At 45.0% G+C, this 13,850-nt stretch overlaps 1 protein-coding gene across 1 annotated transcript; it reads right to left on the reverse strand.

The window, feature by feature from the left end:
* Positions 1-6,227: 6,227 nt before the first annotated feature.
* On the reverse strand, positions 6,228-11,075 carry LOC147722244 (uncharacterized). The gene is made up of 2 exons (XM_086966819.1): positions 10,352-11,075; positions 6,228-6,853 (listed from the first exon to the last, which is right to left on the reverse strand). Exons 1-2 carry the CDS (start codon positions 11,073-11,075, stop codon positions 6,228-6,230), a joined length of 1,350 nt encoding a protein of 449 aa, XP_086822945.1.
* Between the last annotated feature and the right edge of the window lie 2,775 nt (positions 11,076-13,850).

A 13,850-nucleotide genomic window follows, 5' to 3' on the forward strand; every position in this document is an offset into this window, starting at 1 on the left:
CAAGATAGCAGTTCCTTACTACCGGGACTTGCAAAACAAAAGCCCACACTGCCTACTCTTTAAATACAATAGGCCCTACCCTATGAGCCTTTAGGGCATACCCTATGGGTGACATATGTTTTAAAAAGAAAGGTTTAGGCTTGGCAAAAGGTTTATTGTGCTAGGTCGAAATGGTAGTTTAAAACTGTACAACATACTGCAATGCAGGTCTCAGACATGTTTTAAAGTGCTACATAAGTGGGTGGCACAATAATTGGTGCAGGCCCACTAGTAGTATTTAATTTACAGCCTCTGGGGTACATGTAGTACCATATACTAGGGACTTATAAGTAAATGTGCTATTCAAGTGAAGACCAGTTTTACCATGTTTTAGAGAGAGAGCTAAAGCACTTTAGCACTGGCTAGAAGTGGTAAAGTGCACAGAGTCGCAATGGCAACATAAACGATTTTAGAAAACAGGAGGAGTGAGGGCAAAAGGTTTGGGGGAATACCATACCAAGGATGTCTGTGCTAACATTAACTAAAATATTTTGTTTGCCTCATGTTATTCCAATTAGTACCCACCATTGACAAAACTGAGGAACATCTCCTTGAGATAACAGTTGAGACAGGAGAATGATATCAATCTACCATCATATCATCTCTCTCATTCCAATCCCCTTTCTTCTTGTTTCACCATTGAAATGGGTCATGTTTTGTTATGCCCAGTTCTGGTGATGGAACTAGGGATTTATGAGACTCCATGTCGTCCCCGCAGCGGTATCCAGATGCTAAGGTTAGTGTGGCAGTGATAAAAAGCCTAAGTCTGCCTAACCACCCCAAAATTAGTACCCAAGATATGGTTGACACCTTGTGTTACACTAATTCTCAGCCCTATCTATGACACTGAGGGGCATATTTATGAGAACTTACTTAACGCTGCGTCAATAAAAACATGATCTGCATTGCAGTACATCTGTGTGACATGGCTGCGTTGTATTTATGGTGCGGTGCACCATATCACAAGATATGAAAGCGCGTCAGAACTTCTGACGCATTGCTGAGCAAAACAATGCAAATTGTCCTAAGGCAAATTTGATCCATGTGACGCAAAGTTGATTTGCGTGTCATAAAGTGCCGCAAATCAGCTTTGCATCACGTAGCGGGAAGTTTTTAAAAATTGCCATATTTATTGGAATACACTGCACTGCTGGAACCATAACAACACATCAAAATGGAGCCCAACAACACCAATCCCAGCCAAGATGATTAGACAGCAGCCATGGGGAAGAGGAAGACTAATTCAGTGGAGAGGAGAACCAGATATTGATAGCGGATGTGACAAAAAATTAAAACCTGTTTGTCACCTCCAAATTGCCATTAGAGAACAAGGAAGCCAATTGGTAGTCCATAGCAGATAAGATTAACAGTGTAGGAAAAACGAAAAAGACAGTGCAGAGTGGAAGAATTATAAGGTAGTATTGTAAGTGCAGGACTAAAGAGAAACTGATAGGTTGTATTCTTCAGATTTTCTTACCAAAAAGTAGGCTAATCCCACATTGCCAATTCTGTAAGCGTTCATTGAGGCCACTGTGCTGAAAGATGTAAGCATCATGCTTACTTCCTGGGTATTTGGCCAGCACATTGATGATATCCCCAGATAGTCTAATATGGTCTGGACGTTGATGGAATATCTGTACTTCCGGTTTTTGTACAGGTGAGATGTTTCAGCAGGGGGAACCAATTGCCCATGTGTGCAGTCAGTAGCATCTAAGACATAGAAGCCTAGCTTTGTGTCCAGTTCTTGTTGTTGGGTCTTGGGGGAGAAGGGACATGAGCCTGATAATGGCATCAAGGACAGAGGGTAGGAAGGCAGAAAATGATGCCTGGCAGGCCTAGATCATTAAGTCCTGAACCTCCTATTCCACTTACAACCAAAAGTCTTCATTTAAGCGTCAGCCCCCAGACAGAAACACCATTAGGATAAGAAAGAACATTATACCCATCACATTGATTGCCCAAAACCTTTTAAAGTTGGGAGGCTATGTGGTCCATTTTCCAAAGAGGAAAAAGAAAAGAGTCAATGATTGAATCTTTGTTTATAATGCAGAAAAGCTAGAAAATGACCAAGTAATCTCAGGCTAAACACAAGGGCTCTACATAGGCCATTTCCCCATCGCTTTTTTGGCGGTCCTCCTGCCCGCTGACTTAGTGGTTCCTCCACCCTATTTAGATGTTGGCAGGCCCATTGATAAAAGACCTCTATGGTCCCGCCGACTCCTCCTGAATTTCCCAACTGCATCAATGGCGGGATAGGCAGAATCGGCTGTCGGCAGTACTCCAGTCCACATTCCCGCCAAACTTATTACAATATGCCTTTCTGCCATGGCAAATGTGATGGGAATCCCTCCTACTTCAAGGTGGCAAAATTGTAAGAAATAAGGTAAAAACCTGCCTTTTTTCCTGCTTCCAGCTTCCGTTTCCATCTTCTACACCATCATTCAGGTCCCTCCTTTGCTGCATCAACTTCACCACAAAGCCAAAAAGTTGTTTCCAGGATCTACAGTAAGCTACTTTTACAATTATCCTATGTATTGTGAATGAATTTACAATTACTGTAGCCTGTCTGCATTGCTATTTCATGTAATATTTTCCTTAGGTGTAATACAGTAGTGTTCAGTTTTCTACTTTTTTTTTCAAGGTATTGACACTTAAAAGCAATGGGGCAGACTTAAAAGTCCCTCACACCGCCAGTGCGTCACTTTTTGTGACACACCAGCAGCGCATTTTGCTGCCCCATATTTACAAGGGCAGAAACAGCCACTCTGTGTGACTTTGCTGTCCTTATAAATACAGCCTCTTTGCACGCAGCATTTTGCGTGACAGGGCCGTTCCATGGGTGTTGCTGTGGGTGTTCCCACGCAACACCCATGGAACCTGACACATTTCCAGATTTTCAAGATATCGGGAATCTTGAAATGCGCCTGAATACTACGCCTCCCCAGGGAAGGCGTAGGGAGGTGCAACAAGGAGAAATGTATTAAGGTCTCCTCATTTTTTTCCGCATTATATGCGTGCTACATTCTGCAGTACACATCGAAAGAGATAATCACCTATGGTGATTGTTTATGGACAGGAACGTGTCCCTTCCTGCACATAAACAATCATTAAAAAAATAACATTTTGCAAGTTCTATGTGTGCTAATGCATCACACATAGAAGTTGTAAAACGCCATTTCTGATTGATTTTGTGCAGACACAGGTATCCTTGCACCATGGTGCAAGGGTGCCTTCGCAGGCGCATGTTAGCAGTTTGTTCACCAGCGCAGGAGGAAGCACAGAGATGCAACATATTGTTGTAAATATGTTGCATCCCTGTGCTTCAAAACTAACGCAGTGCCATGCAGCAAAATTAATTGCTGCACCGCACTGCATTAGTTTATTGTACATCTCCCCCATTATTTCTTGTTGTGGTGTTTGGGGGTGTTGTGCTAGTGATGCATGTGAGTGTGCATTGAGTACTTAGTGTATGTTGTGTAAGTGGCTTGCAAACAGTAACGCAAAGGGGCATAATCACATTGCCTACATATGGTTTAGATGCAAACATGATAAGTATATTGATGTATAGATAAGTTGTACTTACCTATCTCCACAACCCCATGGACCTCACTCCATCAGAACACCACCAGCACAACGGGAACATCTAAACCAGCTTGGCGCAATCTTGCCAGCCTGCTGGCAGCAGAGTACTGCTCGCCAGCAGAGGAGACTGCTGCTTTGGCGTTCTCTCTATTGCCAAAACATCTAAATACGGCGGGCGGACTGCTGACAACTCAACAGAGCATTTGGAACCACCGCCGCGGTGGGACAACAGTCTTCCCGCCAAGATCTAAATCAGGCCCTCAGTAAGGTAGCTCTTGATTCCATTTATTGTTATCATCCCTGTTTTTTCAAGATACTGTGATGGCAAGTGGACCTACAATCTACCTGCCCTTGTGATGGACAGTGGCATGACTGACTCTAGAGGTTCTTCATGTCTTAATCATTTTTATAAAGATCCACATCATTGAAGTTTTTATTGTAGGATAGACCTAGTCAGACCGAGTTGCCATGCATCCACATTAATCATGTAGATAAATAAACATTTGGGAAAATACCTAGACAATTTTCAGGCTACCATTTATCCACCATTCAACCTCACCAGTTAAATGAACATTGTTTTTGTGCCAAGATCTCTGTGCCTGTATTGACTATTGGGTCCTGAATATGGTGACAATTATAAAGTGCCATTGATACCAGTTCTTCTGTATCAAGTCAGTCCTTCCACCATTCGTACAAAACTGGATCTTTGGGTGCGCAATTGGTAGAGAGTATTTTAATCGTGATCCCACAACAGGATGTATGTATGCAAACACATTTCATAAATACTAAAACAAAACTCAAAAAGGCATTAAATTGGCTTCTCAAAAATAGAGACATTATCTTCTGTTTATTTTGTTATCTTTGTTTTTAGGAAAGTAGAAAAATAGAATAATTTACAGTTCATTAATGTTGCCAGCATTTATAAATACAATAATAGAAAGAGAGAAATGTAAGTAAAATAATGAGAAAAGGAATTGAGGCTTAACATTTCCTCCATATTAATAGAAAGTCGAATGCCTAAATAAGTGACAGAAGTAACAAAGCGAGTCTGAAATTTTATGTCAGGATACAGAGGCTAAGAATATGCATTACTTCTTTTATTGAACCCCTCACAGCAGCAACAATAGAGAGAAGGTAGAACTTTAAAACATTCCATTAAGCTATAGATAACAGCAACACTCAGCTATCTTCCTTCTTTTGTTGCTGTTGCTCACAAGATAAGTATCATTCTTATCTCAATAACTTATTTAGCTAAATCTCCTAAAACGTGTGTGTATGATGATGTTTATCTAGTAATAGGCGGCCCAAACGGGCTCTAATGTTTGAGAAAAGTACTGGGCAACCGTTGATCTAGCTGATCATGTGGTTGGCAGGGGCCATTTTAACACATTGGGATAACAATGCCCTTTACAATACGGTCGGCCATCGCCCAGAATAATCCAGACCCATACACAATGAGACAACAACACTGGATAGCATAAAAGGCCACTTTTTATTCCATAGATCAGGCAATTTTTATATCCATAAACCAATAAACAGTTGTAATTTTCACTTGTCTTCAAACCAATGAATTTGCATATTATGCCAAAACCATAACCTTTCTTTTGCACTTGTTTGTTTATAACGGTATTGTTCCAAACCAATATAACTTATTTTCCGTTGAAATCACCCCCATGTTTCGAAATCTTTTCACTTTCCCTCTTTCTTTCTTTTTCCCCCATCTTGTACCTCCCACCACCCTCTCTCCTGAAGGACGGTCAAGTCCGCTCTAAATCTTGACCTCCCCCTATTCCGCCAAATTCAGCTAATAGGATACACAACCATTGCCTGACCTAATGTGGCATCTTTCTTGTTTGACATATCTAATGTTCATAAGTAACTTTGTTAACAGTATACAATTTATTATTTAACATTTTGTCAACAGGGGTGGGTGGGCGGGCCTCGCCGAAAAACGCTCCTGCCTCAACTACGGAGCCTAAAATGTCGCTCCTGACTAACTCCTACGCACTGCCTCGCGCGCGCTGCCCTGCCTAACGCGTCATCGCTCTGGGTCTGTACCACCGGGCGAAAATCCGCGGGGGGAGACTGCTTCGCTCTGCTCCCCCCGAGGATTACATCGCCCAGAATAATCCAGACCCATACACAATGAGACAACACCACTGGATAGCATAAAAGGCCACTTTTTATTCCATAGATCAGGCAATTTTTATATCCATAAACCAATAAACAGTTGTAATTTTCACTTGTCTTCAAACCAATGAATTTGCATATTATGCCAAAACCATAACCTTTCTTTTGCACTTGTTTGTTTATAACGGTATTGTTCCAAACCAATATAACTTATTTTCCGTTGAAATCACCCCCATGTTTCGAAATCTTTTCACTTTCCCTCTTTCTTTCTTTTTCCCCCATCTTGTACCTCCCACCACCCTCTCTCCTGAAGGACGGTCAAGTCCGCTCTAAATCTTGACCTCCCCCTATTCCGCCACACAGGAAAAACCTTGGATTTTTCCTGACCCCACCAACAAACCCAAACCATTCTTATCATAGTGTGTTGTTACCCATGTCAGTTTGCTTTGCCCTTGCTCTTTTTTTTTATTTTTTTTTTACTCCTCCCTTCTAGCAGACACCCACAGATCAACTTTCAAACATTTTGATAGCATGTCTCTGATCTCCAATATGTAATACGCCATCCCCAACTGTGTTAAGTGGACACCGTCTTCCCTAAACAGATGGCCGTCTTTTCCAGTGATGCTGTCATGTGCAATTGTCTGGATCCCTAAACCCACACAGAAGATCTTCATAGCCCTGTTTACCTTTTTCCTGGCCTTTTCCATGGCGGCCTGACTCCTTGCATTTTTCCATTGCTGCCTAAACACAAATTCAGTCCATACTAGACTGGTCCCTAGCCAGTTGTTAGAAACCACAGCTAAATCTAATTGCATGGCTTTGATTATGCTTAGCCCCGATAAAGCCACTAGGTCATTTTCCCCTAGATGGAGAATGAGCATATCAGGACCGCCTCTGTCATACCTTATCTTAGCCAATAGAGGAAACAAGTTCTCCCAGCGCATACCCCCTTTACCGCACCAGTAAAGTTCATGTCCAGCGCTGGGGATACCAAGGTTCCTTCCATAGATTTGATGATCCGCAAAGATCGCTGCCCATTTCACAAATGAGTGTCCCACGATCCAGATTTGTTTTTTGGCCGGATTCAAACCCCGAATGTCTACTAGATGAAAGAAAACAGACCCAATAAGAAAAATTCAACATACAACTTTATGCTTAACAACTTCTAGTTTGGACTACTGTCCATGCTTCTTCTACAGCATATGTGCTGGTTTGTTTTTTTTTTTTTTTTTTGTTTTTTTTACATAGCGTGCACAGCAGTTAGAACTCCACCTTCCTATCCTTTTGATCGCATTCCAACCCAAACCCAAACAGGCTGCTTCCGACGCTGCTCCTATACGAAAGGAATGTGTTGCATAATTCATTGGATTGAAGCCTAACAATAAAAGTGTTCTTCTCATGACTACCAGCAGCTGGTGACTCGAAAGCTTACCGCCTGCCTCGTGCACAAAGATTGGTCCACCCAGAACACCTGTAAAAAACTGAAAATCCCTCCACTCTTGTACTGGGCAACAACCTTGTATGTGAGTCACATTTAGGTGTATCCACACCCCTTGCCCCAATTGATCTGTTTTTGATTTGCCTAACCATATTTTCAAAGTGTCACCTTCCAAGCACACATCCCTGCCACATAAGCCGCAATCATTCTTTAAACCTAAAAGTTCAGAAACTCTAAAAGCTCCAAAAAAGAGCCATATCATTACCAATCTAAAAAGCTTAATTTCATGAGCGTTGTAACAAGCTTTGTGTAAGTACCCCAACATACGTTGGAGCAATTCAAATGTTATTGGCGCTCTTGTGTGTGAGCTTGACGCCTTCACCCTCTGCAAGCCCTTCAAAACTCTCTTCACCAATATATGGTTATTTGGATCCCTGCCCCAATACAATTGTCCGTAGAAGGAAATCCCCGCTAGCTTACCCGCTATGGTGTTATGTGACAAACCCCTGTCAATTAAATGTAAAGCAAAATCAAGTATGAGGGGGATATACATCTCTTCTCTTTGTACAAAGTTATAAGTGTCAACATAACTTAGAAATTCATGCCATGCCAGCATATAACTTCGTTGAGTGGATGACGCTATTGAGTTCTCCACCAGCCGTAGTATCCTCATTCCCCTAGAGCCCAGATGCTGATAGGTACCGATGATTTCTTGACTGCTGCTCCCGGGGCCAGCTCGCGAAATCTGTCCCACTGGGAACGAGAGAGCGCATCAGCAATTGAGTTATTGATACCTGCAATGTGTGCTGCGCGAAAAACAATGTTCAGACGCAGACTTAACAGCATGAAAGCCCTCAAAAGGCCTAGCACCCTCCTGTCCTTGGCTTTCTGCCTGTTTATTAAGTGAACAACTGACAAGTTGTCTACATGAAAAAGGATTGTTCTGTTGCTAAGCTCTTGGCCCCATACCTGCAAAGCCACTAAAAGGGGAAAAAGCTCCAAAAACGCTATACTGCGACCTTGGGAAATCCATTCTTCTGGCCACCTCTCAGCGCACCAGCGCCCATCCCAAAAAATGCCAAATCCATGTAAACCTGACGCATCTGAGTACATTTGCACCTGCCACTTCATACTTTCTTCGATGAACAACAGTGGCACTCCATTGAAATCCGCTAAAAATAACAACCAAATCCTTAAGTCCTCCTTTATGTTTTTGGTGAGCCTGATTCTATGGTGTGGCAGAGTTGCTCCTGACATGGCCATACCCAACAACCTGCAGAAAGTCCTTCCTGCCCTCACTACTCTGCACGCAAAGTTCAGGTATCCTAATAGTCTTTGTACTTGCCTGAGTTGTAATTTGTCTACTTGAAGGGCCTCTTGAATACATGACCTAATTTCCTCTAACTTCTTCTTAGGAAGTCGTGCCACCATTTCCACTGTATTGATCTCTATTCCAAGAAAAGTAATCTGTGTGCTGGGCCCCTCTGTTTTGTCTCGTGCCAAAGGCACCCCAAATGCTTCTGCCATATTCTGAAAAACTTGTAACGCCCTTTCACAATGTCCGGACTTCGCCAGTCCCATAAAGAAAAAGTCATCAAGGTAATGGCACACTTTGCCTACCCTACACTCTTGCTGAAACACCCACTGTAGAAATGAACTAAACAATTCAAAAAGGGCACAGGAAACTGCACATCCCATAGGTAAAACCTTGTCAAAATAAAAATAACCATTCAGCTGCATGCCCAAAAGCTCAAAATCTAAGGGGTGTATCGGTATTAATCGAAAAGCAGATTGAATGTCGCATTTTGCAAGCTCGGCCTGATCTCCTAAACTTCGTACCATTTTTAGAGCCTCGTCCACTGTAGTGTACGAGACTGCTGAGTCCTCATCAGCAATAAAGTCATTAATAGAACTACCCTCCGGCCACGAAAGGTGTTGAATCATGCGGAATTCGCCCGCCGCTTTTTTGGGGATTACCCCTAGCGGCGACACCATGAAATGAACAAACGGCATCTCCTCAAAAGGCCCAGCTACTCTGCCTAAGCCTACCTCCTCACCCAGCTTCCTGCCCACCACCTCCGGGAAATCTCTAGCAGACCTCAAATTCTCCGCCCAACGCCTGTATCTGGGGCCCTGGTAACCAATTCGAAATCCCTCCTTAAACCCCCAATAAAGTTTGGCAGCCGCCTCGCTGTTCGGGTACCTGTCCAGCCAAGGGATGAGCAATTCCCATTTAATTGGGGTAAAAGCCTTTTGGTATAGGAGGGAGTGGAGCTCCCCTGCCCCTGGCTGCCTGGATTTGTGGTTGTGGGGTATGCTCGGTTGTGTCTGCTGCAGGCGTAAGGCATTGAAATAGCATATGTCTGCCTCCGCACTGGGAACATTCGTGTTTGAATCTACAATATGGCCGGTTACAATACCCCCTGTTGTAGTTCCAGCAGGAGCCCAATCCGCTTGTATGCCCCCTTGTGACAGTCCCCGCCCCTCCCTGGGCGGCGCGCCCTGGAAAGGGCCGGTACGCCACTGGCAAACCACTAGCTGTGTGGGTGGTTTCCGTAAGCTGAGAGGATGACATCCATTGCAACCATAATTCTGTGTCTATATCACCCCAAGGTTTTGAAGGGTTCATGCTCATCCTGGCCCTGAACTCCTCGTCATAATTTAACCAGGAAAAACCACCAAAATGCATGTGGGCCTTGCGTACCACATCCATGTACTTAAAGAGTGAAACTGCCCTTTCCGGATATTTTTCACAATAAATGCTGGAGAAAATTAAAAATGCAGACGACCAATTGTCTATATTTCTCGGCACCCTGGGACGTCTTGCCAATTCTAATTCTTCCTCCTTGGACCCTTCTCTAGATTGGACATCTCTGTGTAGCAAACGGAAAACATCTACGTAGTCATGTTGCCATATCTTTTGCTTTGTCTTGTGCGACAGGTGAGTACCTAGCGGCATTGACACACCCATGTATGGCAGCCTACCTGGCATAGGTGAACTATCTTCCGTGTGTTCTAGACTAATGTAGTGGGCTGACTTACCAACCTGTCCACTTGCCTGTGCAGGCGCCGCTTTACTGTGTATTTGCGGTACCTTGTCCTGAGCCTTTTCACCCCTAACCTGTGAAGAGACATCCCATGCCCCCCACCAACGTGGCTTACCCTTGGGAAGCTGTTCCTCGCGTCGTCTCAGTTCTTCTTTAGAGATCCGCTCGAGATTCTCCTTCTGTACTCCTGAGTCCCCATCTTCATCTTGAACCTGTAACGATTGAACAGAGCTTGTTGTCCCAGCCCTCCTCCCAGAGCCCACTGCTACAGTTGATTGTCCCTTTTGAAAACTTCTCAGTTGTTTACTAACATTTTGCTCCTCTAATTGCTGTGGAAATGTCGCTATTCTCTCCCTTGTGCCTTGTGGAGCGAAGATTTGGCTGCTTCCTCCCGGACGCTCACCATCTCCTACACCCCCATCATAAGTGTCCCAATCAAAAACAGGCTCTCGCTCCAAAAACCTGTCCGCCTGTTGTGGATCCGCCATAAATTCCACATTAAAACCACCTTGGTCAGTGGCCGCTCTGTCCTTCGCAAATTCCTTACCTTTCGCTCTCCTGCTACCTGTCGTATTCGTGGTCTGACCTTGCTCCGCTCCAGAGCCACCTGACACTTTATCTGCCCCGTCTACTAGAAGTACCTTGCTGCTGGGCTTCCTTACTTCCCTATGTTTCCGCTGTGCTTCAGCAGTGGAGGCATGTTCTACCCACACCCACTGTCCTGATAAACTGCGGCCCAACTCTGTCTCATCTGGCGCAAAAACTAATGGTGCCTGGCGCGCCTCTGGAAAAATATATTCTCTGTTGAACCTGGTGTGCTCCAGCCCATTATCGTACATGTATTGTATAAAATCGTCTTGGCCTTGCTCTGCCAAAACCGCATCTCTAATCTGAGAAACCTCCCCATCTTCCTGTGGCAGCAAGCCTACCTGCCCTGTTGTGAAAAACTCAGAAAGGTCCTCATTGGGGGGGTCTGAAAGTCCAAAAACATCTTCTGCATCCTCAAAGTCCTGTTCCCTGGGCCTGGCCGGAGCGCGTGGTACATTCATAATTGTGCAGGCGCCCCCCGCAGCCTCCTCATCACTGCCACTCGAATAATCCACTAGCGGCTGGGGCTGGGGAGGCTGTATAACTAAGGCAGGGTGGGGGGGGGTACAAATGGGGCCAACTGTTTCTTTGCGGCCCTCAAAGCATTGTGGCCCTGTAAATACTGGCACTGGCCTGGGGCGGGGCAGCCTGACTGTAGCTGCTCTGGCCTGTCTGCCCCTGCCCGCCCCCACTCGCTGGGTGCCTGTGTCAAGCCCACCCACCTCAAAAACCTCCCTCCCAAATGGGGGAGTAGCCAACTCACCCGGCAGCCTGACCACACAGCCAGTCCCTCGTAGCAATGCAGGGGATAAGGAGCGGGAAGACTGACCCCTCCACAGACCTGCTTGCCGTACGTTCCCCGCTGCCTGCCGAGCCCCTCTGGCTGACCGCGCTATCCTCGGACCTTTCCTCGTGGCTGACGTCTGCCTGCACGCGTCAATGGCTCTCTTGACTCCGTTCGCCGCCTGTCTCCTCGGGGGTCTGTGAGGTGGAGGGGAGTCAGCTGCGTCGCCGGTGCCTGCTGCCAAAAGGTCACTCCTGCCAGCTGCCGCTATGACGCGGAGCGCCTCCTGCAGTGCCTCTTGAGTAATCATGTCCGCCTTGAAATAGTCAAATAAATGCCTGCAATTCACGAGGAGTGGCCCGCCTCGCCGAAAAACGCTCCTGCCTCAACTACGGAGCCTAAAATGTCGCTCCTGACTAACTCCTACGCACTGCCTCGCGCGCGCTGCCCTGCCTAACGCGTCATCGCTCTGGGTCTGTACCACCGGGCGAAAATCCGCGGGGGGAGACTGCTTCGCTCTGCTCCCCCCGAGGATTACATCTTAATTTCTTGACAAATAACGGGATAAATAGCATGAAGTGAATGTTGACAGTTGTAGTTTAGTAGTGAGGCGGTTGGTTAGGATTTAATAAGGAGATAGTTTCTTAGATTAGAGTATCTTATATTGAGTGGCAAGGATGTCAGAAGAACAGTTAGTGGGAAGACTAGAGGAGAAATTGGATGGTATGGTGAATAAAGCATTGGGAAAGTTGATAGGGTCACTAATGAGCTAAATAGCATTGCGATACTTGAAGTGAATGTTGGCAGTTGTAGTTCGGTAGTGAGGCGGTTGGTTAAGATTTAATAAAGAGAGACAGGATATTTTAATATATTAGATTATCTTATATTGAGTGGCAGGATGTCAGAAGAACAGATAGAGGGAAGACTAGAGGAGAAATTGGAAGGTATGGTGAATAAAGCACTGGGAAAGTTGATGGGGCCGCTAACTGATCACATCGACAGGACGTTTGAGGCACTATCGAAGAAACAGAGAGTTTAAAAAATATCAAGCACTAAAGAAAAAAGAGTGAGAAGCTAGCAAAATGCTCGGGTTGGGTGGGTATGGTTCAAAGAAAATTAACTTCAGGAGGCAACCATCATAGCAAGAGTAAGAAAGCAAAGGTAGGAGTGGAAAGATTTATGAATGATGTCGTTGATGACATGGATAGTGCTACAGGCAATGTTGATGGGCAAGATAAAGGCCCAGATGTTCCAGAAACAGTTGACAGTGATGAGGCTTTGTAACCTGAAATAGATCTGTCATACTCTTCAGAATTTGACTCTGACCACAGGGTAATTGAGGTCCAGAAAAAAGGAACATTAGAGGAGGCAGGTGTGGTCTCAGGGTCAAAAATGGCCATACTGGACCCTTTAGAGAATGAAATGTTCGACGCCCTCATAACCCTTTGGGTACAGCCGGGAGTCCACCGCGGTGCGGGCGTATTCCACGCGTGTGCAAATCTGAATGGCCCCGGCCATCTAACACACACGCCCACTGTGAAGTTGGATGGCCGGAGGCCGTCCGACGTATGCAAATTTTTAATAAAGCACCCTCTATCCCCCTAATGAGCACCAGCACAACATGTGGCTAACTACATTTTCTTCTGGCTAAAGAGGTTAGGTCTCGACTGAGATCTGAATGCCACTGAAAAAGTTTCCATGACGCCAGACTTGGATGCTAAGGTAGTCGCATTCACAAATACGCTTGGAAAGGACTCAAGGAAGGTCCTAGACAAAGGGTTAAAATTCTGTCAGGATAATCTCTTGGACGTAATTACACCCCTGATAAAGATGTTTGAAATGGCCTAATGTGTCTACCTCAATGAGAATCCAGTGGATTCAAGGGATTACGCCTGTGGATTCAAAGAGCCAGTTGTTTATTGGGCAATGCGACAACAGGAGGAAGAACTGGCAAGTAAGCAAAGGGGTTTTTTCTCTCAGGGTTATCTTTTTGGGTATGATTTTATCAGAGGAATGGGGAAATACGCTGGGGTTTTCAGTTCAATTCAGAAATCCGAAAAAAATATATCAAAAGGATTTTGCTGACAGAGTTTTGGTAGGGTCGGAGAACGAGGGGTAGGTTCCCTGGTAGAGGAAAAACTGGATCAAGACCCTATTTGGGGAGTGGTGGGAGATACACCCAGACAAGATATAGATCCTGTCAGGGATTTTATCTCCAAAAACAGAGGTACGAGACAGATCA

This window comes from Lissotriton vulgaris, chromosome 4_1 (assembly GCF_964263255.1).
Source record: "Lissotriton vulgaris chromosome 4_1, aLisVul1.2, whole genome shotgun sequence".
NCBI lineage: Eukaryota > Metazoa > Chordata > Amphibia > Caudata > Salamandridae > Lissotriton > Lissotriton vulgaris.